At 37.2% G+C, this 20429-nt stretch overlaps 1 protein-coding gene across 1 annotated transcript in view; it reads right to left on the reverse strand.

The window, feature by feature from the left end:
* Positions 1-19025, reverse strand: part of LOC150096684 (tetratricopeptide repeat protein 39B-like) — a 300955-nt gene extending 281930 nt beyond the window's left edge. The window contains exons 1-2 of the mRNA XM_090408472.1: positions 19001-19025; positions 11951-12061 (exon numbers count right to left, since the gene is read on the reverse strand). Coding sequence (XP_090264598.1) covers positions 11951-12048 — 98 coding nt within the window. The 5' untranslated portion in view covers positions 12049-12061; positions 19001-19025. The remainder of the gene's footprint in view (positions 1-11950; positions 12062-19000) is intronic.
* Between the last annotated feature and the right edge of the window lie 1404 nt (positions 19026-20429).

Consider the following 20429-nt stretch of genomic DNA (forward strand, 5'->3'; position numbering starts at 1 on the left):
TTGCAGGTTTCTGTATCCAATATCAGGTCATTTTGTGCGTGGCTTTTGGAAATTACTAGAATTCTACAGTCCAGTTATAGTTCAACCACAGTTTGTAGGTCTCTGCTTGGCGTCTTACCAAGAATAGTTGATTCATGCTGAAGGGGAGAAAGAAATGAAGGACGTACGAATTGGTCGCCAACACACGAAATCACATGCTTTATAGGTAAAATTTTCCAACTGTTATACAAGCAATAGTCAACTACAATGATCATAAAAGAGAAGTTAATTTTCCGATGTGTAATAATAAACAACTCGTTTCACAATCAGACTGATTACCCTATTATCGGAATGGATTCTCCTCCTGTTGACATGCGCAGAAGTGTCGAAGGGTCTCGAATCTGTGGGCATACTATATTTTGCTCTCATCTTTGTCACCAGGCGTTATGTAGACTGTAGATGGGCCTTCCATTTTCTTGGGACTCTTAAGCCATCATTCTTGTTGAGAATGGGCACTTTTTCAATCAATTTTGTGGCATATTTTGTGCATGATCAGAAAGACTTGATTTTCAACTGACTAAAGTAATAATACTGAAATTATTGACTACATACTGCAGTCAATAATTATTTGGCTTGTGTGTGTGGAATGACACACACACACACACACACACACACCAGTGGCACCACATGCCCATTTAGGTTGGGTGTGCTGTCATGGTTTATGAAGCCCACACCATAAAATTCACGTCAGTTTGACTGTATGATTGCATTTTTATCAACGTATGAAAGTTTTAAGTGCTCATCTTAATTGGTCTAATGCAATTAATTGTAGGATAACTTTGAATACTTTAATTTATCAATTAATTGTAATCAATTCTCTGTAGAGTGGGCAACAAGTGTTTCTTTTAAGATACTGTATATCAGAAAACAATAACGAAGGCGAATGCTATATTTAGTTGGTATATTTGAATTACTCAAAGATGTAAAATTTGGAAGAGGAGGAGGCTTACCTCCTTCAACTACAATAATGATTTCCCATTGTAAATATAGTCAAAAAAGTTATAAATTTATCAAAAATTATATATTAAAAACTTGTCTATATTATATATAAAAACTTGCCTACCATGTCAGTTCACACTTCACACATGTAAAACAGCAACCCACTCATGACAACTGACAATGTTCAATTGGATTGGTTGACACAATAACCAATAACAGCCTCTAGGTGCTATTGTCTGAGCTCACTCTGTCTCACTTTCTGAGAGGTTTAAAACTACTAGAACACTAAGAATTTGACCCACTGCACCCTCTGTACATCTTTTCAAAGGGCTCAAAGGTATGTATTTTTAATGCACACTCGGTTTATTAACACGAATGTGATGCAATGTTTACGCATCAAAAAGTGAAGCATAAGTACACCGTGTTTACTTTAAGGAAAGCTTGGAAACAATTAGGGGAGTCTTTAATGGGAATAAATGCAAAAATATATCGGTGATATTGCTATTTGGTGGATGAGCACCGCACACCCGGAATATTCGCCTCCGATATATATGTATGTGTACATATATACATGCACTATCTACCAATAATTGTCTGAACACTTTAGCAATTTACAACTGATACCAGCAGGTAAACCATAATATTGAGTATGTCCATCTTTGGCTTTGATCACCTCTTGCACCCTTTAAGAGAGCCGATGTGTGGCAGACACACAGGTGGAATGTCTCCATTCCTCTATCAAAGCAGCACTGAGTTCAGCGATAAATCGAGGACATGCTGCTCTGGACCTCAATCGCTGCTCCAATTCATCCCATAAGTGTTCGATGGAATTGAGGTGAGGACTCTGTGCAGCCTAGGGCAGTCATTTAACACCTATCTCTTCATACCATTCCATAACAACTGCAGCTTCGTTGTATGGGGAATTGTCGTCAATAGTAACACAGGTCTGTTCCATAAAAACTCCACAGTGTAGACTGCACCTGATTATCCAGAATATCAAGGTACTGAGCTACCTTCATGGAACCACGGACAATGACCAGTGGTCCCACTCCAAACCAACTAAATGCATCTCACACCATTACTCCTCCACCACCAAACTTTACTGTGGGTACAACAAACTGTGGTAACAAGAGTTCACCAGGCTGTCTTCCCACCCACACCCTGTCATCAGACTGAAAACAGGTGAACCTTGATTCATTGCTCCAGAGTATGGTTTCCACTGGTCAATTGTTCAGTTCACATGCTCTTTGAACCAGGCCAGATGGACTTCACACAATTCAAAAAACAGACAATCCATTTGTACCTACTGTAGCACAGCATCTTGGTATGGTTCCAGTAAACTATGTGTCTAGTTTTGATAGCACAAGAAGCAAGGTCTGAACCTTCAAAATCCAAAAACCTTATATAATAGCTATGTTCTTCGATTCTAATAGTAGCAGAACGGCCGGTCTGTCCAAAATAGCAAAGATGACAAGAACTGGGTATTTGCTAAACACCAGACAAGAATAAAGGTGATAATGTATCTTTGATAGGTGGTAAGAAAGACAACTTCCAGGTGGGTTTGAAGGCGGTGTACAAATTATATCTGCAGAGGGTCCTTGCTATTTGTTCAGATGTTCCTAAGATAGGGTATGCTGATCCTTTAACATCAGATTGCAATCTGGAAGAGGGATATAATTATCAAATATTTTCTGTATCAAAGGCTCACTGTATCTATTAATAGAGTGTGAAGCCATATGCCACCATCTTAATCTGACAGACCATGCTATTTCTAAGTTTTGGGAGGTAATTGCTGCTGTTAACTGTTTATAACTTTTTATATATTTCTTTACTTTAATTATTTAATTAATGCAATATTTATTAATTAAATTGATTAATTAATTATACATCTATTCCCATCTCTGAACTCTAGCAATGTTTCCTCCTAGGGTCGTTGCTATTTGTTCAGATGTTCCTTGAAGATAGGGTATGCTGATCGTTTAACATCAGATTGCAATCTGGAAGAGGGATATAATTATCAAATATTTTCTGTATAAGGTTTCACTTCCATTAAGTAACAGAGTGTGATCCATTAAGTAATAGAGTGTGAAGCCATATGCCACCAATCTGGACAGCTGTGACTGAGATGTCATATTATATGCATGCTGTATGACTCGTTCTTGTATTCAGAATTTAAATGTTGTTACCAGATTTTATCTTCTCCCTGAAAGAAGCTCATGATATATTGAGAAAAATATGTAGGAGTAATAAATTATATTTAGTTTTCTCTTACATGTGTGAAGCAGTTCTTCAAAAAATATAGGAAGTTGACAATCTTTTATGTGGATGGAATTTTACACATACACTGATTTATTGGAAAACAGTAAATAAAAATATAGATTGTACGTTGCTCGACATTTAATCTGTAGTGATAGCTGCTAAATGAAACATTCCAGAGTTATGAGCTCAAATCTAGAATGTAATTTTTTCTGTCTTCTTTCTGAAAGAAGCGCATGATATATTGAGCAAAATATATAGGAGTAATAAATTATATTTAGTTTTCTCTTACATGTGTGAAACTGTTTTTCAAAAAATAGAGTACGTCTTACATGTATGTCTTTATTAAACAACTAGTTGTAAACTTTCATACACATTAGTAACATGAATTTAGGCTGTGGAATTTGTGGATGTGTGGAATGAGTTCGATGGGCGAAAGGATTTATATAAAATGGATGGATTACATCTGAATGGATTTGGTGTGCGGAGACTTGAAAAGGTGTTGTCGAATGTAGTGGAAGTGAAGTTACAGAACCAGGGAAACTAGAGTTATTAAGGGGGGGGGGGAATAGATTTGCAGATTTTAGGAAGACGGTTGAGAGTGTAAATGTGTGTAATATGCCCAAGCAACTAGGAAAGACCACGAATCAGAATGGGATAGTTAGTAAAAGGCATCAAAATAGGGATGGGACAAATCGGCTTCTTCAATTCCTGTATACAAATGCCAGAAGTATTAGGAACAAGAGGGAAGAATTTTTGGCCTTGGTTGGCACTTCCAGATCACAGGTTATTAGCATTAGTGAAACATGGCTGACAGATGATGACACAGCTAGTGGGATTGAATGTGAGGGGTATGGTGTGTTCAGGAGTGACAGGGAGAATAAAATGGGGGAAGGAGTGTTATTGATGATAGCTGATGAGCTACAGCCAAGAAGAATAAACGTGGAACTGCAGGATAGAGAAAAGAGCACATTTGAGGCTATTTGGTGTGAGATTGAAATTAGCAGAACTAAATATACAGTTGGGTGCTGCTATAGACCAGGTGATGAAATAGATGGTGGAGATAGTATGCATAAGCAAATAGAAGAAATGAGTGGAAGGAAGGTAATTATTATGGGAGATTTCAACTATGGTAACATTGATTGGAAGGAGGAGAGGATGCATGGGAGGAAGGAATTGGATTTTATGCGGTTATTAAGGGATAACTATATGCGACAGCATGTAATGGAAAATACTAGGGTTCAGGGAGTGCTTGACCTGGTAATTGCATCTGAGAATTTGACTGTAACAAATATGGCCACGTTGCCGCAAATTGGTGAGAGTGATCACAGGGTCTTGACTTGGACGGTGGCTAAAGGTGTGGATTTTACAATTAAGATGGGGTACATGTGGAATTATCGGGCTGGTAAGTATGACAAGCTTAGGAGACTGATTGGTTCAGTGCCATGGCATGTACAACTGCAAGGGATAGAAGTTGATAGTGCATGGGAGGCAGTAAAGAAGTGTTTGCATGAAGCAATGGCTGACTGTATATCTAGAGTCCAAATAATAAATCAAGTAGGGGTTAAATGGATGAATAACACCATTAAGCTTGAGCTGCAAAAAAAGAAACTATGGAGGGAATTCAAGGAGAAAGGTGACCTGCAGGCACATGAACGGTATAAAGCACAGGCCAGAAGGGTAACGAGTGTGGTAAGAAAAGCAAAAAAGGATTATGAAAGAACATTGGCCATGCAGGCTAAAGAGAATCCTAAACAGTTTTTTAGATATGTAGCAAGTAAAAGGAAAAATGTACATGACAGAATGATTTTAAAGAATGCCGATGGTAGGGAGGTAACTGAATCAGTTGAGGTAGTTGAGTTACTGAGTGAGCACTTTGCAAGAATATATCATCCAGGTGGTGACATTGCAGAAATGAATGAACCAATAGATTATACAGGAATTGTGGTGAATGAAGTGGAGGGGAGTAGTCTATTGCAAAACTTCAATGTCAATACATCTGTGGGATTGGATGGTATACCAGCTCGTGTTGTACATGAAGCGGCTAAAGAATTGTCAGTACCCTTGACCATTTTGTTTAATTTGAGTCTCATGTCTGGGTTAGTCCTGAGGGGGTGGAAAGAGTGGAAAATAGTTCCATTGCATAAAGGAGGTTCCAAGACTGCTGTTGTAAATTACCGACCGATCAACATATCAGGAAACATTGTCAAGGTCTTGGAGAAATTGGTCAAGAGAAGAATACAGGACTGGATAGATGAAAATGGGATACTGTATGGATGACAACATGGTTTTGTGAGGGGTAGATCATGCCTCAGTAACTTGCTCACGTTTTATAACACAGCGACGGCTGAACTGAATAAGGGGAATGGGTTTACAGAGATTCTACTGGACCTTGCCAAGGCCTTTGATAGGATACCACATGTTACTCTAATCAGTAAACTGGATCAGATGGGGATGGATATAGGGTTGGCGAGATGGATAGGAGGGTGGTTGACAGAGAGATAACAGAGAGTGGTTTATTCAGGAGTGGAGTCAAAAAGATGGCTTGTAACTAGTGGTGTGCTGCAGGGTTCTGTTCTTGGACCACTACTTTTCAATTTGTTCATTAACAATATAGGAAAGGATCTGAGAGGAAGTGTTCCCTTGTTTGCTGATGATGCAAAGTTGGGTAGAGCAATTGTGAGTGCACAGGATGTCAAAATTTTGCAGGATGATTTGGATAGTTTGGAGGACTAGGCTAGAGAAAATTAATGTCAATTTAATGTGGCAAAGTGTAAGGTTATGCATTTTGGAGTGAAAAGATTAGCAGCAGTATATCACATTGGTGGAACTATACTCCAGGAGATTGATGAGGCCAGGGATTTGGGAGTGTTAGTGGACAGGGATTTGAAGTTTAGGGGGCACATTGCAAAAGTGGCCAAAACAGCTCATCAAATCACTTCGTTGCTGAAAAATACTTTAACTAGCAGAGACAAACAAGTTATTGTTCCTCTATATTGAGCCATGATAAGACCCACATCTAGACTACTGTGCCCAGATATGGACGCCAGGGTTTCTTCTTGATGGGGAGGAGGTGGAGAGGATCCAGAGACGAGTGACTAAGATGATAGCAGGTCTGTGGAATGAACCTTATGAGAACAGGTTGAAGATTTGTGGGTTGCAAAAATTGGTTGGTAGGCGGAAAAGGGATGATATGGTTGAGACATTCAAATTACTGAAGGGTTTCTATAGGATTAATCCAGAAGATATTTTTGAGAATAGGATTGGTGGTGAGAGGACTAGGGGCCATACATGGAAGCTAGGGAAGATGTGGTGATTAGCAGGGATGTTAGAACTAGATTTTTTACTTGCAGAGTGGTGAATGAGTGGAATATGCTGCCTGTTGTGGTGTTGTTGACTGTGTCTGTTGTGGGTGCTATGACCGTGAATGAGTTCAAGGCGAGATATGACAGATACTGTGTGAATGTCGAATAGTTGCTCTTGACATGATGTTAGGGCCTCCCTGGATGAGTCTATCGACTCCTTGGAGTTGCCGGAGATGATGATGATGATGATGATCATGAATGGGCTAAAGTTTAGCCAATTTGAAAATCCTGCTCTCTAGAAATCAAATGCACAATTTTTTTAAGATACATAAGGCCAATATAAACAGATGGTGGCGTTATATGAGTTGATGAAATCTGTCTTTTAATATTTTAATGTCTTAATTTTATAATGTTCAGGGTATCCCTCGATAATAACTATTTATGGACTGAATGCAGTTACCCATTTAATAATAATAATATATGATATTCCTTTACACAAATTTCCAATGGCTTGGTCTTATTTGTACTGGATTTAAGAGTAGAATGTCTTAAGCACACTGAACAACTGAGAGTAAATGCTTACTCATTTGTGAGGTTAAATCACAACTGGACAAATTCTAGAAAAAAAGTGAAAGTGATAACAACTAATCAGATTTTCAACAATTAAAAAACAAAATAAATACAAAATTATTTTGGGAAAATTTGGAGAAAAGAGCAAAGCTAATAATAATGGCAAATATCTGTTGGATTTCTGCTCAGGACATGGACTGGTTATTACTAACACCATGTTCCAACATAAAAATGTGCACAAATTCACATGGAGAGAAGAGGCTAGGAATAAGAAAAGTCTCATTGACTATGTTATTGTTGATAGTGATGTTTTCTCCCTGGTGCAGGACACCAGAGTGTACAGAGGATTTGAAATTGGAAGTGATCACTATTTAGTCTTGAGCAGGATAAAATTGAATTTCATATTGAAAAGAATAACATGTAAGAAAGTTTTAAAGTGAATAAAAGTTGAGAAGCTCTCAGATGTGAACTGTAGGCTAAAATACACAAAGATTATTGAAGAAAAAATGAAAGAGTTTGAGAACAGAAATCAAACCTTGGGGATTCAGTGGCAAACTCTGAAGAAAACATTGATTGATTCTGCCAGAGAGGCATGTGGTGAGGTTATCTGTAAGGATAAAAAAATCAGAACTCCCTGGTGGACACAGGAAGTTAAAGAGGCAGTGAAGGAAAAGAAGAAAGCATACCAAAAGTTCCTGTCAAATAAGTCAGCTTGTGCTCTTAGAGAATATAGAGACAAATGCAAGAAAGCTAAACACTGTGTAAAACTAGCTAAACAAAAGTCATGGGAAGACTTTGGCAAGAATATAGAAAATAAATATCAAGAAGGTGGCAAATTATTCTGGAGGTTGTTGAAGAAGCTTAAGAATGGAGGAAAGAGTGCTGTAAAAGGAGTTAGAGATGATAAAGGTGACATGAAAACGGGAGAAAAAGATATCCTTGAAGTATGGAGTAATTACTTTGAAAAACTGCTAAATGAAACAAGCAGTGATGACAGCACAGTGGTAAAAAACACTGACCAGGCATGCAGTCAGGAATACATATCCATACTAGAAGTAGAAAAAGCCATCAAAGGCTTGAAATGTGGAAAGGCAGCAGGAGTAGATGATATTCGACCAGAAATGCTGAAGTATGGTGGTATAAGAGTCTTACAGTGGCTGCACTGCATAGTTCAGAAAGCCTGGACAGAGGGACGAATTCCTGATGATTGGATTAGAGCTCTCATAGTACCCATATATAAAAAGGGAAATAAAACTGCATGTGAGAATTACAGAGGTATTTCCATACTGAGTGTTTCTGGCAAGATCTATGCAAGTATACTTGAGAAACGGTTGAGAAGAATTGTGGAAGAAAAGCTTGGTGAAGAACAAGCTGGATTCAGGCCAAATAGAGGCTGTCAGGATCAGATCTTCACTTTACGACAAATAGTCGAGAAAGCATGGGAATATAACCAAGATCTGTATTTAAGTTTTGTCGATCTGGAAAAGGCATATGACAAGGTGCCAAGAGAGAAGCTATTCAATATGCTGCAGTTATATGGTGTCAATGGGGCATTATATCAAGCAATACTTGGTCTTTATTTGAGTTGTAAGTCAGCAGTTAGAATTGAAGGAAGTACAGGAAGATGGTTTAATGTTAAATCTGGTGTGAGACAAGGATGTACATTATCCCCTCTGTTATTCATTATCTATATGGATCACATTATGAAGGAAAGTGGTATTAAACATGATATCAAAATTGGAGATGTTAATGTCAGCTCTTTGCTTTATGCGGATGATGTTATTATTATTATTATTATTATTATTATTCAGGCCTCCAAGGAGTCAAAAGACTCATCGAGGGAGGTCCTTCCTAAGACATAAAGTCTGTCAAGACTCACTGAGGGGAGGTCCCCCCCTGAGAAACACAAAGTCCATCCTACCACTCTTTAAACTCACTGACCGTTCTCGCACCCACCACTCCATCAGGCAACGTATTCCACGGCTCAACCACCCTCCACACAAAGAAACCACTCCTTACCCTCTTGCTCACAGTTTCCTTTCGTAACTTCCAGGGATGGCCTCTTGTCATCACTCCTTCCTGCTGATCAACCAAGCGAAAGAACTCCCCAGTGTCAACCCTGTAACCACCTCTCAACAGTTTAAAAGTCTCAATCATATCACCTCTCCTTCTTCTATCCACCAAACTCTGCAGTCCACATTCTCTCAGCCGATCCTCATAACTATCCTTGTACAGTCCTGAAACCATCTTTGTCATCCGTCTTTGTATCCTTTCCACAATTAATTTATCCCCTTCAAATCCTGGGGACCAAATCTGAGAACAATAGTCCAAGTGTGGTCTGATCAGAGACTTATACAACGGAATGATAACCCTCTTATCTCTGCAGGTCAGTGTCCTCATAATAGCAGCAATCCTCTGTGTTACCTTCACCACCTTTGCAATATGTCCCCTAAACTTCAGGTTTCTATCAATCATCAACCCCAGATCTCTTGTCTCCCCTACTTCCTCCAGTATAACTCCTCCCATAGTGTATGCAGCATCCCATCGATGTTTCCCAAACCTCAAGACCTTACATTTTGCTGCGTTAAACTGACACCTCCATTCATTTGCCCATCTGTCTAGCTTATTTAAATCCTCTTGCAGGGCTACCACATCTGCACTATTACTAATAATCCTTCCCAGCTTCGCATCAGCTGCAAACAACTGAATATCCCCCTGCAATCCACTGGCTATGTCATTGATATAAAGGTTAAACAATATAGGTCCTAGTACTGAGCCCTGTGGGACCCCACTTGTAACCCTCTGCCTCCTGGAAACTGCTCCACCATACACAACTCTCTGATACCTATCAGACAGCCAATCCTGAATCCAGTTGACCAATCTGACATCCAGACCCATGTGCTGCAACTTAAATATCAGCTTATCATGTGGCACCCTGTCAAATGCCTTCGCCAAGTCTAAGAAAATGGCAGTATATGCCTTTCCCTCATCTAATGTTCTTGTAACTTTATCATAAAAGGCTAGCATATTGCCAAAACAAGAGTGCCCCCTTCACAAATCCATGTCGACTCTCGCAGATAGCATTACCCTCATCTGCCCAATGCTGTACACGGTCCTTCACTACTTTCTCCAAGATCTTAACAACTACTGATGACACACAGACTGGCCTATAATTAGACACTTCCAGTCTGTTACCACCCTTATGCAATGGCACTATCTTACCTTCCTTCCATTCCCTGGGCACCTTTGCCAAAGCCAGACTTTCATTGAAAAGCCACGTTAAAGGTACTGTCAATTCCCTAGCACATTCTCTCAAAACTCGTGGCGAAATACCATCCAGTCCCACAGCTTTACTGACATCCAGAGTACTCAGTATCTGAAACACACTCTCCTCCTGTACCTCCAGACCTCATACCAGTCCTATCCCTCTAGCATTAAAACTGACTCCTCTAGGATGAAATACTCCAATAAAGTGTTCATTGAACAATTCCACTATGTCCTCTGCATCAGTCACTCTATTCCCATTTTTATCCCACAATATCATTCTTCCACAGTCATTTCTCCTCCTACTGGCCACATAGCTAAAAAATTCCCTAGGATTTTCTTTGGATCTTAGGGCCAATCTCCTCTCATATTCCAGTTTCGCTTTCCTTACCACACTAGTCACTCTTCTGGCCTGTGTCTTATATTCCTCATGCATCTCTTCACCTATCTCCTTATATCTCTTCCATAGCCTCTTTTTCGCATGCAATTCCTGTTTAATATTGTTTGTCATCCACTTTACTCCAAATTGCGTCCTCTTCTTATACTTCTAAATAAATCTGCTACAAGTCTGCAAGATTCTCTGACTAAATTGAATAGCTGTTGTAATATATGTGGTATGAAAGTCAGCAATAAAAAGACAAAGACAATGAAAATAGACAGAATCATTGAAAATGTCAACTGGGTTGTGAATGGAGAACCTGTGGAACAAGTAAAACATTTCAGCTATTTAGGCACGATTTTTACTGAAGACGGTAAATAAAATATAGAAATAGACAACAGAATCAGCAAAGCTGGTATGGTGGGAAGCCAATTGAATAAATTCATATGGAATAAGAGAGAAATTAGTCGGAACACTAAATTAGCTTTATACAAGACAGTGTTCAAACCAGTTTTAACTTATGGATCTGAGAGCTGAGTCAGAAGTAAAACACTTGACCAAAGACTAGAGACCACAGATATGAGAGTCCTGAGAAAGATTATAGGCGTGAACAGATGACATTAATGGCAATATCATATTAAAAACGAGGATATTAGGAAAGAACTTGACATTGTCAGCATCCAGGAATGCGTTAGCAGAGCTAATCTCAGGTGGTATGGTCACTTAAACAGAATGGGCGAGGAAAGATTAGCAAAAACAAGTGTTCTCTGCCAGGTTGGCAGCAAAACGACCCAGAGGAAGACCAAGATATAGGTGGATTGATACAGTACAAAGTGCTTTAGACGATAGAAATATAAGATCTGATAATGTTGGAGTCTTGACAAGTAACAGACTGATTTGGAGGAAAATTGTAGATAGGAAATTAATAATGTTGTAATTTTTTTCATGTAGTACTATCATATCCTGTACACCCCTTGAGGGTACATGGCAGGAATTTGATGATGATGATGATGATGAAAAAACAAAATAAAATAGAAATGTCAAGGTCAACAGAAACAACTGTAAATAATTTTCTTTTCAGTGTAATTTGCTAAAATCTGCCAGAAATAATAATTAAAAAAACTTTTTCCAAGAGTACATGTATGTGTGTTCATGCAAACACAAAAGCGTATAAGTATGCATTTTAAAACAAACTTACCATGGCATCATCAGTTCTAATGCATCATTAAATCTATTGTGTAGAAAAAGGTCTAATGCTCGTGCAGCCTCTGCAATGGACTGATCGAGTCCAGGCATCTCAGTAGGTTTACTGAAAGAGAGAAATCATAGTAATGTTTTCAGAACACAGTATGAAAAACTGAAAATCTAAATATTTTTAGATTTTTATCTAAAGATGACTACAAGAAAAAATATATCAGAAATGAAGAAATATTTTAAAAGTGTGCCTTAAACCAGTAAATGAACAAATAGGGAAAAAAAGGGTGGGGGTCAGACAAAAGCATGCCAACAGAATGCAAAAAAGAAAGAATAATTAGACAAATAGAAAAATGGAAACCAAATACCAGAAGACAACAAAAATGGCAGAAAGATGAATTGCAATAAATCTATAAGTCTATGATCTAAGTCTTCAATAGACTTCAATAAGTCTATGATCTAAGGTGGAAAATAAAGATTTCAGAAAAAAAATTGTCAATAAGATACTCATAACATTTATATAGGATTATTTTAAATATACATGTAAACACTTGAATATAGCACAGTATGATGCAAAAAAAAAAAAGTACTGAATAACTACAACAATATATGTTTATGCATGATGATATATGCATCCACAACCATTGGTGGAATCTTGGTTGAATAAAGCATTAACGACAGCAGATTACATGCTTGAAATGGGCACCTTGTCTTTCAAGACAGGTTTCGTAGCACATGTGAAGGTATTCTCTGTTCCTTTAGTTCATCAAGGTTTGAAGGCAGGTCATGGAGAAATACCCATTCCTTCAATATATCCCAAATGAAGGCAACAAGTGATGTGAGATTAGGAAAAAGTACAGGGTATACGGAAATTCTGTGAACCTCGAAATCAGCCTCCCGGGGAAGTGTTCTGATAAACAGACTCTAGAATCACATGATGTGTAACAGGTTGCTCTGTCCTGTTGGAATACCTGTGCACGAAATGGAATGTTTTTTGCACGACACATCCTATGCACATCCTGAGTAAACAGGACCAACACATTCTCGATGCAATGTTCGCTATCAAGGTGATGGTTACAACACCTTCTTCAATGAAGTAGTGCCCAATTATGCCATGGCCAGAAACCGCACACCATGTGATTTCTGGCCATGGAGAGATCACCTTCTGGACAAGAAGGTGACCTTCTCACTGTGAAGAGGTTTCTCTTGGACAGATTCAGGTCTTGAGAAACCTATAGGTTTGTCTGTTTACATGACCGCTTAGATGGAAATGTGCTTTGTCCAAGAACCAGACATTATGGAGGAAGAACAGATCTTCATAGACATCCCTCTAATTTTTTGCTGTGAGTGAGTGTGTGCAGAAATTTGTGTGTGCAAAATTTGCCTTCTTTTGAAAAGCATGTGCGCACCCATACGAGTCACCATACTGATCATTTAAGCAAAAAAGTTAAAAGATTTTAGTTCACTCTTTACCTTCTGGTGTCAATGGGACGTCAGCCAGGTTACCCCAACTCCCCACCATGTTCCCATACATGGCAGTAGCCTCCCCAGTAAACAGTCGGAAATCACGATTCACAAGCCTTGGGCAGGACTCGAGCCAGGGACTTCGTGCATGCGAGGCCAACACGATACCGACTGTACTAGATAGGATTCTAAGTGTGTGTATTATTACCATCACCAAGTAAGTTGTGTGACATCAATCACAGAGCTAACATAAATATTTTATATGTATTTAATATTGATCTGACTAGAAGTAAGAAATAAAGTAAAAAAAAAAAGATAACACTAGTGACTGATTGCCATTAATTAAATTTTCTAACTTTGCAAATAACTCTAAACATACATAATAAAATATTCCCATTACTAATTCTCACCTTGTTAAACAATCATAATAAGTCCGTTACTAATTCTCATCTTGTTTAGTTCTAGCTTCTATCAACTTTATTTTTTCTCTCTTCTGTCTTTGGCATTAACCCACTCTTTATACACACTATCTAAATTAATTGAATTTCCATATAATTGGTAAACATCACCATTTTTTGGAGATCAAGTTTCTTTTCTTGATAAACTGTTTAATAGCTAACACAATGGAGGAGGCATCACATGCCTGCAACTGAATTATTCTGCCAAAATATGTTTTATATTCATTACAATCTTTAGGTCTAAACTTAAAATAGAGAATGAGACATTTGTTAACAGTTATAGCAGTGCTTTCATCAATGGTTAAGGTGTGGAAATTTGCAGATGCAATTTGCTGAAACATGTCATTTTCAACAATTAAATTGATTGTTTCCAGAAATTCAAACGCATAATTTTTGCTTCGCCAGCTGTCTGGGAGTTGAACACTTTTCCATATGTTCATTAATATGTTGAACTGAAAATAAAGAGTTATTCATCTTAACAACTAATAAGAACTAATAAGATACTGTCAATAAGAACTTTAATCTGATCTGAGTTTGATCGTTTTCTCTCTCGGTCATCTGAACTTTCATGTATCATATGCAGTACTCCTGTAGTTGGCAATGAACAATTTTGTTGCCTAAGTTTGTGTTCACCATCCAGATGTATTTTACTTGTCAAATGGCATTTCAAAAAGTCCAACTTCCAAGTGACATCAAACTTCTTCCCATTAGCAAAATCCCCAGCAACCTTTGCATCACGACAATAAATACAAACAACACAAATTGTAGCATCATACATAAATATTTCACGCAGCTGAATGTTTATCAACTCATGAGCTTTTGGCGTAGCAGTTTTCACTATTTCATCCAGCCATTCACTTTTAAAGCAGCTAGCAGTTCGTTTTCGCTTCACACCTTTTGCTTCCTTTGAATTTGACATGGTGCATCAGTTTTTTGCAGTTTTGTTATTTGAAAAATGTTTTTTTATTGTTTTTATAAATTAACAAATGTACACTATTCACTGAATAACTTGGCAAGGCAAAAGCTGAACCAACATTAAACATTGCTGGGGGCAACACAAGAGCTAAAAGATATGCCTAGAGGCTAGTTTAATTAACTTGGTTGTATCTCAATGCGTGTACACGAATGTTAGTCTACTATTTTAAAATTCCTTTTAAAAATTAGAGAATTTTGAAACGCTACAATATTTTTAATTGCACTCTAATTTAAGTTTTTAAAAGTATTTAATTATTTTTATTAAAATTATGAAACCATTGTTTTAATTCGTCATGATCTTGAACTAATTTGATCAGCCAATCACGTTTGGGAATTTTCCATGAGTCAGGCCTGAGGTGTAAAAAACTGCATGTCATTCTATATGCTACTCAAAAATTACACATTACACATTTAAGCCATACATCAAATTGCTAGCCTCAAATATGGTTACTATTAATAATTTATAAGTTTTGTGCAACTTTGAGAATGTAATAAAAAATGCGAGGTTATAGGTGTGAGCGTTGTCAAGTTACTGTATTTTTTAAAGAATTTATAGGTTAATGTTTAAGCGGAACTTCATTAATTAATAAATTTTAATTTCATCTCGAAAATCTAGTGTGCGCATATTTTTTGCTTTGTGCGCTAGTTGTAAAACGTGTGCGCGCACACACATGTGCACAGCTTAGAGGGAACATTGCCCAATTGAATGATGTACAAAAAGGCATCCCAGCTGCTTAAGGATTCCCTGTAGTGACTGCATTGGTATCCCAAGTTTTACTGCTGTTCAACGTTGACTGTGTTTTGGAGACTAACACTTGCTATAGCACACAAGTAATTCTCATTTGTGTTAACAGTTTGTGGTCTCCGGAATGCCTTTGCATTGCAGCAGAGCACTCCCAGTATGTCGAAAACTTCTTGATTAAGGTAATGATGATACTGTTGCTTGGGGGTACGCTTACGGAAACTATGAACAAACTGCTCAAAAACATGTTGTAGGCTTGGATCATGTGCTCTATCAATTCTATATGAACAAAAAATAATGCTCAACAATAAGTCTTTTCTTTCAATGTCAACACGATTGCTACAACTACAGCTGAATGTAATGGTGTAGACTCTACACGTACCCTTCTATTAATGTGCAGGCAGTCGGATGGCATATCTCATGGCACATGTACTGAATGGGGGGTGGGGAGTGTCGAAATTCAGTACTGTTTTTTTTTTTTTTTTTCATACCATAGTATGTGCTTATAATTAACAATTTCAGATGATAAAGTCATAAAATATGTAAAACAAATCGAGAACAAACAAAGCTTAGACTAGCATCATTTATTTCACAGGCAAAATTTTAACCACACTATGTGCAGGTTGACAGGAAGACATTTAGTTAGATGTTGCTATAGGCATGAGAATGTGGAGAGTGGTGATGAAGAAATGTATAAACAACTTGGATTAGTGAGCAAAGGAAGGGTAATTATTATGGGTGATTTTAATTATGGCAGTATAGATTGAAATGAAGAGATAGCATTTGGGTATAAGGAAAATGAATTTCTCGAGTTATTGAGAGATAACTATCTCAAATAGCATGTAAAGGAGGGCACATGAGGATCAAGAGTTTTAGATCTGATCATTTCATCAGAGGATGTAATTGTGAGTGGGATTTCACACTTTCCTCCAGTTGGTGAAAGTGATCATGAAGTGACCACCTGGTTGTGCCTAGCCATATGCAAACTTTTATGAGGAGAGGATATTTGTGGAATTATAAAGCTGGTGATTATGACTTAAGAGTGACTCAGTTAGTAAAAAAAAACAAAACTAAGGTACAAGCAGAAATTGACAAACCAGGAGAAGAAAAACCCTAGAGAGTATTTTTAGATGTGTGGCAAGTAGAAGGAAGAATGATCATGGTAAGATGATGTTAATGGATGAAAATGGTAACTGCTGCAGAAGACATTGTTGAGGTATTCAGTGATCAACTTACAAGTGTTTCATCCTGATCGGGGTGGAATCATGAGGACCAAGAGGACATAGGAGAGGATGGCTTAATTATGAGTGAGTAGGAGGTATTTGAAAAATAAATAAACTTGATATCAAAAAGGTGATAGGATGTGATGATGTATCATCAAGCATCTTAAGGAAATGTTCCAGGGAATTGGTAGTAGCATTGGTGTGCCTATTTAATAAGTCTTACAACACACAGGTTCCAAGAAAGTGGAAGCACGGTAAAACTGTTCCACTGCATAAAGGTGGTGATAAGGCTGTAGCTTCAAATTATAGGCCAATCAGTATATCTAGAGTTGTGGTGAAGGTACCTGGAGAGATTGGTGAGAAGTAGGATGCAGAAATGGGTTGATAACAGAAGTATTTTCTGTTATCAGCATGGGTTTGTTGTAAAACATGGGAGATCATGTTTTACTAACTTAGTTACGTACTATAATAAAGTGACAAATATCTTAGACAGGGGAGGTGCATATACAGTGGTGTACTTGGATTTTGCAAAAGCTTTGACAGACTGCCACACAACAAGCTGTTAAATAAAGTGAAACAGATGGGATTGGATAATAGACTGCTGAGTTGGATTAGTGACTGGCTGTTAGATAGGTATCAGAAAGTTGTACGAGCATATGGGGGTGCAGAATACCAAAAGAGGTAGGTCACTAGTGGTGTACCACAGGGAGTCAGTCTTGGGACCATTGTTGTATGTTAATGATATTAGGATCGGTTTAACTAGTGATATGCAGCTGTTTGAAGATGATGTAAAATTGGGGAGAGCAATGCAAAGTCAAGAAGATGTTGCAAAGCGTAAAGTTTTTGAGATTTGGTAAGCAATGATGGGATGCAAAGTATACACTTGATGGAAAGTAGAAGAAATCAGAGATCTAGGTAGACAAGGACCTGAAATTCACTGGCCACATTGCAGAAGTTATAAATATGTCACATCAGATAATGGCAATGATGCAAAGGATATGCAGAAATAGAGAAGTTATGATGCCACTGTATAATGCCTTGGTCAAGCCTCATATAGATTACTGTGCACAGATTTTGTTGCCGGGTTTTCATGGTGACAAGGATATTTTGGAAAGGGTCCAGAGAAGATTCACAAAGGGGATCAAGTGGTCTTTGGAATATGGAGTACGAATGTTGTGAAATGCAAGGTTTTAAAATCAGGAAACAAAGAGGGGATGAAGAATTTACAGAATATATTGTTAGAGGTGGAGGAAATAGATCTTGGGGGTGGATAAAGATATAAAATTTAGAGGACACATTGCCAAAATTGTGAGAACAACACAACAAATTCTGGGAATGATGCAGAGAACACTGACTTGTAAAAGTAAAGAGATTCTTGTTTCACTGTATAAGGCCTTAATTAGTCCACATATGGACTACTATATACAGATAATGTTAGATATGACAATATTGGGGTGCTCACATGTAATAGATTTGGATGAAATTTGTTGATCGGAGATTAATAATAATGTAAACTTAATCACATAGTGCTATCATAGTAACCTGAATACCCCTTGGAGTACATATCAGGAAATTGATGATTTTGTGTGTGTGTGTGTGTGTGTGTGTGTGTGTGTGTGTGTGTGTGTGTGTGTGTGTGTGCGCGCGCGCGCACGCATTTTTAATTAGTCTGCAAAACCCTGCTCTAGACACCAAACATGGAGCTTTTTTCAAATCATTTCGAACCTCTAAATGCTATGCTAAAAGTAATGCTTAATCAAGCTCTAAAAATGAAATAATTATGAATTAAATAAAGTTTGAAATATACTTGAAAATTACAATGAACATATATAAGGTGGCAATTTTCTTGTCCTGCATGAGTGTTTGCAATGCATTTTTTTAAGATGGAAACTTTTTGCATTGAAATAATAAAGCACAATTGCAACAATCATCCAAATATACTCTTTGCATATAAGTACTATATTGATTTGTATGTGCAAATCAGCAAAAAAATATATTCAAAATTGAATAAAAATTTAAGTCTCCAGAAACATATTTTTATGAATAATTAAATCTGCTTCAGATGTACTTTAAAAGTTAAATCAAAACTGTACCAACAAAAAATAATGTGCATGTTAATTGTTTAAAAATGTCTCACATGTTAAGGAATTTACAATTTCATAATACCACACACACAACACTCAAGCACTTACAATTGTCCATCCAATGCATCTTCATATGCCTAAAACAAAATAATAAAAAATAAAGTCAACTAAGAATTTGTATACATATCTGCAAATCAGCCCAGGCAGTGCCTGACTAAAAATAAATACAATGCAATTCACACAATTTTAACAAAGCATAAAATAAGCATAAAAATATTCTTTTGTTGATGCAAATAAAAAAAATAATAATAATCAGCAAAGCTGCTTTTTTATTGGCTGTGATAAAAATTACCTTTGCTTAAACAGTAACATTAACTTGGCCAACTAAATTATTTGTAATAAAGTTCAGCTTATTGACCATAATCAGATCCTACTAGGTCCTTATACATTATAGATGATGTCCTGACTGAATGGATTGAAGAAATTTTGAATTTTCTTTTGTTTAAATAAAATTTATCAATGCAGTTCAAATGGGATTTAAATTCAAATATTTCATTCAATAAATATAACTTCAATATACCAAAACTGCAGGTAATAAGAATCATACAAAAACTGTTACAGTATATAAGTTAAATTTGCAAGAGTATGTAAATCATTACAATAATCAGCAATACAACAGCACTATTACACAATAACATCGATGAGTCTTTTGACTCCTTGGAGGCCTGAATAATAATAATAATAATAACATAAGATTAGATCTTCAATTTTGCAAAAAACACAGCAAAATTACAAACAGGAACAAAATAACAAGTGAATGTCCTCTGGGCATGTCAGGGCAGGGAAACTCAAATTGCATGGGTGAAACACAGTAGGGATAGTCTCAAGTAGCGATAGTGGCTGAGAAATGAGAGGGTGTACACTATATTACAGAGCCAGGTGAAGTATGATGAGAGTAATAATAGATTTAAGAATACCAGCTATGTGCTGGTTTTTCTATATACAAATGCTAGGAGCATTAGGAACAAAGGGAATGAGTTTGCAGCATTGATTGATTCTGTCTCTCCAAAGATCATTGGTTCAATAAAACTTGGTTAACTGAGAAGGATGTTCTAATAGGAATAAAAATTGAAGGATATGGCATATTTCAGCAGGATAGGAAAGGTAAATGTGGTGGTGATGGTGGAGTGTTACTTATGATAAGAGATGAATTGTACCCTCTCAGGGTGGAGAATTACAGTGAAAATTACACTAATGGCTTTGAGAGTATATGGTGCAAGATAGATGTTTATAAGACAAGATATTTAGTGCAATGTTGCTATAGAACAAGGAATACAAATGGTGATGAACAGGAAATGTTCAGGCAAATTAGTTTGGCAAGTGCAAAGGGAGTAATCATTATGGGGAGTTCAACTATATAGTGATATGAAAGCAGAGGAGACAGCATGCAGTAATAAGGGAACTGAATTTTTGAATTTCTTGAGAGACAATTGTCTTGGGCAGCTTGTGGGGGAATGTGAAGATCAAGGATTTTGGA

The sequence above is a fragment of the Typopeltis vanoorti genome, chromosome 18 (genome assembly GCF_054136105.1).
Source record: "Typopeltis vanoorti isolate ZY-2024b chromosome 18, IOZ_Tvanoo_1.0, whole genome shotgun sequence".
Lineage (NCBI taxonomy): Eukaryota > Metazoa > Arthropoda > Arachnida > Uropygi > Thelyphonidae > Typopeltis > Typopeltis vanoorti.